Source organism: Condylura cristata, unplaced genomic scaffold (assembly GCF_000260355.1).
Source record: "Condylura cristata isolate star-nosed mole 26May11 unplaced genomic scaffold, ConCri1.0 scaffold00024, whole genome shotgun sequence".
Taxonomy (NCBI): Eukaryota; Metazoa; Chordata; class Mammalia; order Eulipotyphla; family Talpidae; genus Condylura; species Condylura cristata.
The window spans coordinates 33,090,133-33,101,583 of record NW_004567125.1 but is presented as its reverse complement, the minus strand read 5'-3'; the positions used below and the strand labels follow the sequence as shown (position 1 = coordinate 33,101,583).

The 11,451-nt window shown below is 39.1% G+C and overlaps 1 protein-coding gene across 1 annotated transcript in view; it reads left to right on the top strand.

Annotated features, from left to right (window-relative positions):
• LOC101630460 (EGF-like module-containing mucin-like hormone receptor-like 2) overlaps positions 1 to 11,451 on the top strand; it is a 36,374-nt gene that overhangs the window by 13,919 nt on the left and 11,004 nt on the right. Inside the window, exons 7-11 of the mRNA XM_012728937.1 lie at positions 4,052 to 4,127; positions 8,313 to 8,689; positions 9,634 to 9,741; positions 9,927 to 10,147; positions 10,345 to 10,527. Of these exons, the coding sequence (XP_012584391.1) occupies positions 4,052 to 4,127; positions 8,313 to 8,689; positions 9,634 to 9,741; positions 9,927 to 10,147; positions 10,345 to 10,527 (965 nt within the window). The remainder of the gene's footprint in view (positions 1 to 4,051; positions 4,128 to 8,312; positions 8,690 to 9,633; positions 9,742 to 9,926; positions 10,148 to 10,344; positions 10,528 to 11,451) is intronic.

Sequence of the window (11,451 nt, the reverse complement as noted above, 5' to 3'; positions counted from 1 at the left end):
GAAAAGATTTTTAATAAGTCCTATTTATTTTTTATTTCCTTTGCCAGTCCTTCATTTCCTTTCCTTAATATCATCTCTGAGTTTGATGTCCAGGAGTATATTGCCTTTGTTTCTTCTGTGTTTTTTATAATTAAGTCATTTGAATTAATTTTTACTAATAGAGTTAAGTAGGGATCTAATTTCTTTCCTTTTTTTTTTTTTTTGCATGTTTCTGGCCAACTTTCCCATTACTACTTGTGGAAGGGCTTTCCTTTCTCAAATATAGTCTTGGCTTTTTTGTCACTGATCATATCTATGTGGGTTTATTTTTGGGCTTTCTTTTCTATACTATTGGTATTTTATTTCTGCTTTGTTCCAATACATTACTGCTTATATTACTGTGACTTTATCGTATGATTTCAATCCAGGGAGTGTGATACTTCTCTTCTTTTCTCTCAAGATTAATTTTGTTATTTAAGCTATTTTGTGGTTGTATGGAAATTTTATATTTGTTCTTGTTCCTCGAAAAATATCATTGGGCTTTCCATAGATACTACATTGAATCTGAATTGATTTAGGTAACAGAGGCATTTAAATTTATTCTACAAATCCATGAACACTGGCATGGATATCTTTCCTTCCCTTGGGCTTTAAAAATTCCTATGAACAGTGTTTCATAGTTTTCATTGTATAGGTTCTTCACCTCTTTAGTTAACTTACTTCCAAATATTTCAGGTTTTTTTTCGTATTTTACCTTCTTAATTTCTCTTTCCTTTAACTCATTATTTACATATACAACAGATTTTTGTGTATTGATTTTGCATCCTGACACTTTATTCATTTAGCTTTTTTTAAGCAATATTTTTTGGGGGTAGTCTTGGGTTTTCTTTGTATAATATCATGTATTCGGAAAATAGTGATAGTTTTATATCTTCTTTTCTAATTTGTATTCCTTTTTCATTTCTTACCAAATTGCTCAAGACTTTTCATATTAGGTTAAACAGTAGTGATGAGAGTGTACATCATTGTCTCATTCTGTTCTTAGGGGAAATGTTTTCATCATTTGCTATGTTTGCTGTAGTTGTGTCATATATTGACTTTATTATATTGAGACATGTTTCTTTTATTCCTAATAGTGAGAGATTTTATTCAAATGGATATTGAATCTTGTCAAATGCTTTACCTGCATGTATTGGCATGATAAAGTTATTTTCATCTTGCCTTTTGTTGCTGTGGTGAATAAAATTAACTTGTATATGCTTATGAACCATTCTCGCATCTGTGGTCATAAAATATGATTCTCTTAATATTTGTAGGGATCAGTTTCCTAAGATATGTTGAGGATTTTTGCATGTAAGATTATTGGATATATTTTTCTATAGTTTTCTCTTTCTTGTATGTGCAGTCACTTTCTCATTTTGGGATCAGGGTAATGTTGGTGCCCTGAAATGTTTTTGGGAATTTTCTCTCTCTTCAATATTTTTGAAGAGTTTGAGAAAGATAGGTATTAGATTGTCTTTGATAGTTTGGAGGAAATCACTAGTGAAGGTGTCTGATTCTGACTTAGGTGTCTGATTTTTTCCTTAGGGATATCTTTACTTCTTTTTTTGTTAATTGCTATATTTGTGATTGATCTGTTCATATGCCACAAGAATTATTATATGCCACTGGAAGAGGATTTTGTCTCATCCTTGTTTAGTCTTGGAAGTTTGGGTGATTCTAAAGTTTTGTCCTGTTTTTGTGTATACTTGTTCATAGTAGTCTCTTAAATCTTTGCATTTCCACAGTATCTATTATCACTTTTTCTCTTAGGGCTGCATTCCTTCTTTTTCTTAGTGAGTATAGCTTACAATTTTATTATCAGTTTGATTAAGTATTAATCATCTCTTTGATTTCTGTTTTAGTTTACTTTGATTTTTATTCTTTTTTCCTTCTTTTTTTGCTTTATTATTTTTTATTTTATAAATATATATTTTTTAAATTATTCTTCATTTTGTACTTTTTTTCCATCTCAGTTGTTATCCCTGTGGACTTCCCACCATCACTTCACCCATGTGTCAGAACCATAGCCCAGTTTTGATCTTGTTTCCCTCTCCTCCCCCATAGAATGTCTCTGGTTTATAGTTGTTATTTGATGTTATTTTTTATTTTAGTACAATAACACTATATATCCCTTATCCCTTACACTCCTTATATTAGTGAAACTATCCAATCTTTTTTCTTTTTCTTTTGGCTTACTTCACTAAGCATGATCTTTTTCAGTTCCATTCAAGTTGCTGCAAATGGCATGAGTTTATATGTTTTTAATTGCAGAGTGAAATTCCATTGTGTATATACACCACAACCTATTGATCCAGTCATCTATTTTTGGGCATTTGGGTTGATTCCACATCTTCCCTATTGTAAATAAGGCAGCAATAAACATAGGTGTCTTTTGAACTACTTTTGGATTTCTGTTTTTGTGTCCTTTGGGTAGATGCCTAGGAGTGGAATTGCTGAGTCATATGGAAGCTCCATTTAGCTGTTTCAGGAATGTCCACACAGATTTTCAAGTGGTTGCACCAGTTTGTAGTCCCACCAGCAGTGTAGCTGGGACCTTTTTCTCCATACCTTTGCAATACTTATTGTTACTAGTTATTTTAATATGTGGTATGAAGTGGTCTCATTGTGGTTTTTCTTTGCATTTCTCTTATTACAAGTGGTGTTGAACATTTTTTCATAGCCTGTTGGCCATCTCCATTTACTCTTTGGATATGTGTCTCTTGAGCTCTTCTGCCAATTTTTTGATGGGATTTTTCAATTTATTAGTTTTGAGTTTAGTTAGCTCTTTGTATATCTTTGTGGCCAGGCCTTTATCATTCGTATTATGTGCAAAAATAGACTCCCACTCAGTGGAATGTCTGTTTGTTTTATGTAGGGTCTCTTTTCCTGTACAGAAACTGTTAAATTTGATGTAGTCTCACGTGTTTAAGCTTTCTTTCACCATCCTTTCTTTGGGTGATGTATTTTTAAAATGTTACTGAAATGTATATCATGTAGTGTTTCACCGATATTTTCTTCTAATAGCCAGTGGTTTCTTGCGGGTTCTGCATCTTCCAGTAATACCTTGAGTATTAGTCTCTGGGAGGTGCCTGCAAGAAGTCCCTAGATGGGTTGCCTTTCTCTGTTGAAATTCTCGATTCTTCTAGGCATGTCTGGCAAAATAATGGAGTTAAAAGAGAATAGGGTGTGAGAGGAGGGTTTAAGGAAAGGGGAGGATGACATGGAAATATAATAGGAAGGGAGGTGGTATAATAATATACCACCTATAATATACCATATAATAGGTGCTAGTTAAATGTGGGTTGAGGGAGAAGAAGGAAGAAATGGAGGTGAGATAACAGAAAGAGACAGCATTAATAATAATTTTGAAGGGGAAGGAGAAAGCTACAGAAGGCAGAAAATGGGTAAAAAATGAAGAGAAGTTATAGAAATCTACCAGTCGACCAATACAGGTACAAAAGAAGCAAACATACAAGCAACAGACACTTCTATAGGTAGGGGAGAATTGCTTCTCAGACATCTGATGTCTTCCAATTAGCGAGTCTTTGTGGTTTTAGGCTGGTCTTCTGCGGAACACACTAGGACTGCATAGAGGAGCCTTCCCAGAATCTGTAGTTTCATTTCAGTTTCTTTTTTAGTCTCTGAGGTAGTTGGGCAAGTAAAGGAGCTCCTGAGGTTTTTTCCCACCCAGGGGCTCATGATATCTTAGAGGTGTCAGGTGTAAGGTCTGTCCCTAAAAGTCTCCTCCTGATGGCTCTCTCTTTGGTAATCCACCTGGTCAGATGAGTGTGGCTGGTGATTTTGCTGTGGTCACTAGGTGGCACCAGAGTCTTCTCCCAGCTAGTTTTCAGAACTGGGCTTATTCACACAAGTCTCTGAGAGAGGGGGGAGAGGAGCTCCAAAAGGAAGGCTACCAGCTAGTCTTCCTGCCAGCCAGTCAGCCCCATGCTGTAACAGCACTGCTCCCCCTCTTGCCCAAAGGTTGATCTTTGTAGCCTTCCATGTCCCATGGTTTTTTGGTATCCCATAGCTGTAGCCATCAATCCAGCCACCAAGACTGCAGCCAATCAAGTTCTCATGCCAGCTGCCAAGCCAGCTGCCAAACAGTCAGTCTCCTTTTATCTCCTGGGTGCTGTAACTTGCTTTTGAAGGTGAGGGTGGGGAGTGGTTATAAGAGTGACAAATATCCCTGTTGTGGCGTTTCCAAGCTGTTTCTACACTCCCAGATCAGAGCCTCCCCACTCAGAACTCCCAAATTGCTGAGTTTTCCTTAACTATCTTTGATCTAGGAAGTCCAGGGTGCCCTCATTTGATTCAATCTTATAATACATGTGCCTATAATCCATTTGGAGGCTTATCTGTATTGTGTGAACCTGGAGGTAGGATGTTCAGCATCTTCATTCTGCCAACATCTTGCATATTGGAAACCAAGGGTATTCTTGTTTATTGAGGCAATTACTATGACTGTTCCTCTTAATACTGCTTTTTCTTGTATTCCATAAGTTCTGATAGCTTGTATTTTTACTTCCATTGATCTTTAAATAATTAAAAAATTTTCTTGCTTAATTTTTTCAATCACCCAAGAGTTATTCTATTGCATTTAATCTTCACCTATTTGTTTATTTTAGGCTCTATTTGTAAGATTGATTTTTAACTTCATACCATTGTGGCCAGAAAAGATGCTTGCTATTATTTCAATTTTCATTGAAACTTGCCTTTTTCTTTTTATGTAGCACTGCTATCCACACTTCTTGTAGGTTAGGTTGTTGCTAGTATACTCTATTAAATTTTGTTATCAAGGAAAACTTCTCCATAACATTTAAATGATACTTTTTCAGGTAAAGTGTAGTTTTCTGATTGTTTTCTCTTTTAAAATTTTGAATATGTCATCCTTCTGTTGAGAAATTTGATAGTGTGATTGAGTGACTTTATATATTATATATTTTCTTTTGGCACTTTTTCCCTTATCATTGAGTTTGGATAATTTAACAATGATGTATCTTGATGTAGTTTTTAGCTTTCTTTTAGAAGTTTTGTGTTTTGTCAGCTTCCTGGCCTTCTCTGGGTTGTTATTTCCTTAGGTATAGGAAATTAGTAGCTATTATTTATTTGAACAGGCTCTTGATACCTTTTTCCTTCTCTTTTTCCATAGTAAATATCATAAAGATATTTCTCAATATCTTTATGTGGAATATGATAACTTTGTAGAGCTTCTTCGTTTCTCATGATTCTTATTTTCCCCTTACTAACTAAGCCATTACAGACATTTTGATCTTCAAATTTAGTGATTAACCCCTCTTCAAGATTTAGCCTGCTTGTTATAATTTCCATGGAAGTTTTAATTTCATGCATTAAGTTGTCACTTGCCACATTTCTGTTGGGAATTTTATTTTACAGCCTAAATATCTTCAGTGAACAATATATTTCCTTTTTTATTTAATTAGTGTTTCATTATGTTAGAGTGTCATTTTTTTCATAATAGTTATTTAAAAACCACTGTCGATTATACCTCTAGTTTTGGTGTCACTAGAATGCATTCTGAAATTTTATCTTGGTCATTCATTCACACATAGAGCTTTACTTTAGCTATTTTTTTTTCACATTTGATTTTTTTTTAAAGATTAATTAATTTGTGCATACAGAACTGGGGTACAAACCAGAGGCTCAGGGGTGGTGAGAGGCTTCACCAGAGACAGAGTTGAGAACAGAACAGGCAGATCGATGAAGTACACTGCTGAGGGGAGCAGCAGTCTGGTCAGGAGTGGTCTGCCATGCCATGTGGTCACCTCTGGGACAGGCAGGAATCGAACTCATGGGGAAGTGGCTTTAGATTCTCAGTGCTGTGCTTTAACCCACTGCACCACCAGGGAGGGCCCAGATTTGATGTTTTCCTAATAGGTGGTCTGGTGGTTCTAGTCTTGAAGTTCTGTTTTGTTTTTCATGGATGGTGAGCAGAGGGAACTGTTGGGGGTTTCATTTCAGTACGGTCTCCGGGGCAGTGAATCAACATGGGCCTGAAATCCCTTGTTTTTGGATCTGCTTTCAATTAGAACACAATATCTGCATGGCTAGATTCTTCTTTTAGGTCCAGTCATAAGGTATTTACTACTGGTGGCAACTTCCCCTAAGTAGACTCTGGAGCTCTGAGGAGTGAGTCGGTGGGGGAATTAACATTTTGTGAGCAAATGGGTCTTTTACTTATTCCATAGAAAGCCAAACTATCATCATACGAATGTCTTTTCACAACATCGTTTATAATATATGAGCTGGCTACCAAGAGAGTTAACAGGGTTATCTAAAAAAAGTTAGTTTTCCAAATGCAGAGATGTTGATGATTATTTATCTGGGAAAGGAATGTGAGGAGGTTTGGAAAGTGAAGGGCGTGAGGGAACCAGAGTCCCCAAGCACTATAGACTCATGAGTTACACTATTTATCTTTAGCAGAGAGTGTTGCTTTACATTAACAGTCCCTAAAGACCAGGAGATACTTGCACTGGTATTATCGGTCATGGAAGGACATAGAGAATTTTATTAGTGGTGTAACCCTATTAGTTCTCAAGGTTTCCAGGATTACAATCAAAGGAGGGTTTGAGGGAGAAGGGAGAACAGAGTGCTTAGTTATAATTCTACTTAATTCTACTTTTCTAAAAAAAAGTTTAAACTACAGGCTGGGGGTGTGTGTGAAGATCTGGCTACACTATTATGCTTGCTTCTCCTGAAAACATGGAGCTTCAGTGTCACCCAAACTTGGAAGACTGTGTGGCCCGTTCAGTACTCTGTGAACGAGCTAATAGCATCTTAGTGATGAATTCCACCCAAATTTGTAATTTCTGAGAGTGGCAAGATGGTGGCAGAGCGAAAACATTGGGATCACCTTCTCTGTATACTGATAGCTTGATTGTAGAAAAACAAAGCCAATAACTAATGTGTGATTTCAGCACACATTAGTAACAATGATTTGAGAAAGGGGCCTCAGTGGACAGTGAAGCAGACCAAATGGGTAGCCTGGTAGGAAAAATGAGCTCCAGCAGTCTTGGGGACCCCTCATGCATCAAAATAGAAATTATATGGAGTGGCAAGGGACACTAAAGTGGCCAAGGCTCTGTTGCCCAAATTCTTTACCAAATGCTGTGTAGGTTCTTCACTTGCACATAAAATTGCAAGACTCTCAGACTCAGGAAACAACAGCAAAGGGATTTATTTATCAAACAGGAAAATCAAGGGTTACTGAGGCCAATAATGTCTGTTTCCTTTACCCAAAGTCATGTCCAGTACTGTCCTGCACAAAGACCATTATGATGGTGCCTTCCGGTCACTGAGGAGGTGCAGCTCTTCTCCCAAACACAGGCCACATGTCTAAGATGGTGCTATCCTGACTCTGACAACCTGGAGCACACAGCAGCCAGACTCCAGGCCAGGTTCCATCTCACAAACACAACAGAAGAATCAACAAGAGACCCTCCCAGAGTGTCAGGATGCTCTAGCACAGCACTAGACAAGGGACCCTTTCCCTCTATTTTGTACTTCTGCCTTCTATTTCCTCTCCAATGATGTTCCCTCCTCAAAATGTGATTCTGTTTAGCATTTGTTTTGAGGATATTTTCCTTTACCTGCAAATCCTGCAGGGAAGGGCACAACCTGCAACAGTCCTTGGCTTCAGCCACCTGGTTACAGGGCTGATATAGGCCCAAATAAGGTAGGCCCCCGCCCTCTTTGGTGGTGCAAGCGGATAAAGCGCCGCACTGAGAAGCTAGCTGCAGCTTCAGTGCGAGTTTTATTCCCAGTCCCAGGGGTGACCCACATGGTGCAGCAGACCTCTCCTGACTCGCCCTGCTGCTCTCCTCAGCAGTGTGCCTTCCTTGACCTGTCTGTTCTGTTCCCACTCTGTCTCTGGTGAATCCTCTCACTGTCCCTGCACCTCTGTCCTGTACCCCAGTTCTGTGTGCATAAATAAATGATTCTTTAAAAAAAAATAAGGTAGGTCCCAATGATCCCTGGAATGAGACCTTGAAGCATCCCCAGGTCAGTAGGCCTCCAGAGATCCCAGTGAACCCAGGAATGAGACCTGGAAGCAGCACTACTGGTGGCAGACCCCCGAAGACACCAGAATCCTGGAAATGGGGTTGAAGCAACCTCATATGGGTTGGCTTATATAAATGCCAGCAAATCTTGTAGAAGCCCCATTGGAAGCAAGCCCTGGAGTGGGTTCTGGAAGCAGTCATGCTGTGGTAGGTCCTTGCAGACCACAGGGAACCCTGCTATTGAATTTGGAAACAGTCCCATTCTGGTAGGTCCTCACAGAACCCAGGGAACCTGTGGCAGGACCTGGAAATGACTCAACTGCAGTTGGCTATGGAAGATCCCTGTGAGTCCTGGGAGGGACCTGAAATCATTTCAAATGTTGGCCATCACACAATACTGGTAAGAAAATACAACACTACATTGGTGTCAATGAAAGGGTCAACCAGACAGATCAATAAGGAACAATACCTTAAATGTGGAATTAACCAGATGGGCCTACTAGAAACTTATAGGTCACCACACCACAAAAATGCTGAGCACAGATTCTTAGGGGCACAAGAAATAGTCTTGGACAGTATGTTGGATGACCAAGCAAGAGTAAATAACTTCATGGAGACTGAAATCATTACCTTTTCAGATCAAAATGGTACCAAACTATTATGAAGCCTTAAAGCTGTCTTATGTTGTGTACTCAGTGACAACTCAATGACTATTGGGTTAGTGTGGAAATAAAATCAATTAAAACATATTGAGAGACAATGAAAATGAACATTGTTTAGGCATTTTGGTTGTGTTTGGCATTGGCCCTGGACTAATACTTAGTTGAAGATTTTTCATCTGTGGTCTTAGGAGATATTATTCTCTATTTTTCATTTTCTGTTACAACTTCAGTTTATAGATAGGAATATGTGCATATATTCAGACATATCAATAAATATACTTTTGGACTGGGATATCACAAATCATGAAATCATTGAACAATGCAGCAGAAGCAAAAGATGTGTTAGCCTTTTTATTCTAGCCTCTTCTCTTGTGATGTCTTTATTTGGTTTTGTTACCAGGAAATGATCATATCACAGAATTATTTAGGCTGTATTCTTTCCTCTATTTTTTGAAAAATTATAAAGAATTATCATTATAATTATTTTATCCTGAATTGGTTTTTAAAATTCACCAGTGAATCCATCTGTTCTGGGTTTTTCCTTTTCGAAATTTTTGATAACTAATTCAATATCTTTATTGCTCAGACTTACTGATTTCTTTTTAAATCCATTTTTAAAGTTTTTGTATATATAAGAATTTATCCATTTGATCTAGTTAGCTAACTAGCTGAAAATTGCTCATAGTTTCTCTTATAATCCTTTGCGATTTCAAATGCCATATATGTCATTGTACTATTTAATATGTACCTTATCATATTCCACTATTGTGTATATACCAGGTATTATGTGTAATATATTATAATGGTATCATTTTGCACATCTAATATTTGGTATATAAGACATAATACATTATAAACACATAAAATAATATAATGGCACTATATATCATATTATAATATAACCCATAGTATAATTTCCACACTCCTAGGACTGTCCATGGAGGTACAGCAGCAAGGAGACAGGAATGTCACGCTGACTCAGAATCAGGTGCAGATGATGCTGACATGGGACGTAGAGTCAGAATCTGGCTCCTCAGGTAATGGCTGAGGTTGGGGGAGGTCACTGAAGCCTCACAGTGCACAAATACCCTCTGTTACAAATATGTGACAAACACAGACTAAAGTTTAAAGGGAAGTTGTGGGCGATGGTGAAGAAAGAATCCTTGTGAATATAAGAGATCCTCTTGAGGACCCCAACATCAGTCTTAGGTTTGTCCTGCAGGTCCTGCTGTGTTGGGCCTTGTCTCCATCCCAGGGATGGGCAAGTTGCTGACGGAGGCCCCTCTGGCCCTGGAGACTGAGAAGCAGGCTGTTCTGCATGAGACACACAAGCATTTTCTACAAAATGTCTCCTCCGTCCTGCTCTCAGATGTCATCTCTGCCTTTATGAGCAGCAATGCCACCCAAAACCTCCACTCCCCTGTCACCTTTGTCTTCAAGAATGTGAGTCCTGATGGGTGGGATGTGTCTATGGAGGAGACTTTCCTTGGCCACAACTTGGCTGCCCACTTCAGCCTTAGGGTGTGAAGGGGCTTCTCCATGCAAGAATCACTCCTTAGAAAAACCCTTTGCAAACCAGCTTTGAGTTGACATTTCAGAGCACCAGAAAACCAACTCATATCTATACTCTGTTCCTGCAGTCAGTGACTCCTGAGTCAGGGCAGGAGATACTTTGTGTCTACTGGGAGCGTGATCAGAGTGGATGTGGTGGCCACTGGGCCACCAAAGGCTGCAGGATGGTGAGTGACAGAGACACCGGTACCACCTGCCAGTGCACCCACCTCAGCAGCTTTGCTGTCCTCATGGCCTCCTACAGTGTGCAGGTGAGAGCCCTGAGAGGGACTGGATTCAGTTTGTTGCTGGGTGGTAAGTTAATGTGCATGTAAGCTTTAAAAACCCCACATTTATATTATTTTCCTGTTTCTGCTCATCAGCAATCTGGCATGGTGTTAGGAACTGAAATCACTTTCTCAGCCAGGGATGCAATCTCATCTGAGTCTTAGGGTCCTCCTCTTAGCCCCATGGTTGCTGCTAGAGTTGAGCTCCTAATAGACATAGATCTGAGGTCCCTCTTTCCTGCTAGCTGTCAGCAGTGGAGCACACAGTTCTTGGGGTCACCTGCGTGGGTTTTCATGTGGTCTTCTCATTGGCCCTCTCAAGTATTTCAGTGTTCCCATGCAGAGGCCAGAGGAGGGGCTCCCACATACCGAGCACTCCAAAATTGGAGTATATAGAGGGGAAAACCCCGAAGCCTTTAAAGCCTCACTTGGCTATATCAAGCCTATTCAGGATAAACTCCCTCTCTCTATTTTTCAATTGAATGGAATAAAATCATTAAATGGAAAAACTATGTTAAGGCATGACACCATAGCAGAATGAATTAAATGGAGCTATGGCACATATCCTTAGAAATGAGACCATTATGTTGATGGTGAGCAGACTGAGGGGTACCCCTGGATGCCCAAACCTCTAAAAGAGTTCTGCTTAGTTCTGCCACTAAGCATATCCTTAGTGTGAAAGGACTTTAGTAAGGTTAGTGTGCATTCAGAGAAAAGAAACACTAACAGTTTCCCAATAAAACACCCAAAGTTATGTCCCTTTGTGGGTAAGTGTCCAGCCAAACAGAGCTGGTCCAGAGCGCCATTTTCTGGCAGGAAAGCACAGGAAAGGGGCAGAAACAGCCAGGAAAATCTGGGACAGAAGGATCAAAATCAAAGTGCAAGTCAAGATAAAGGCTGCATGTCAGC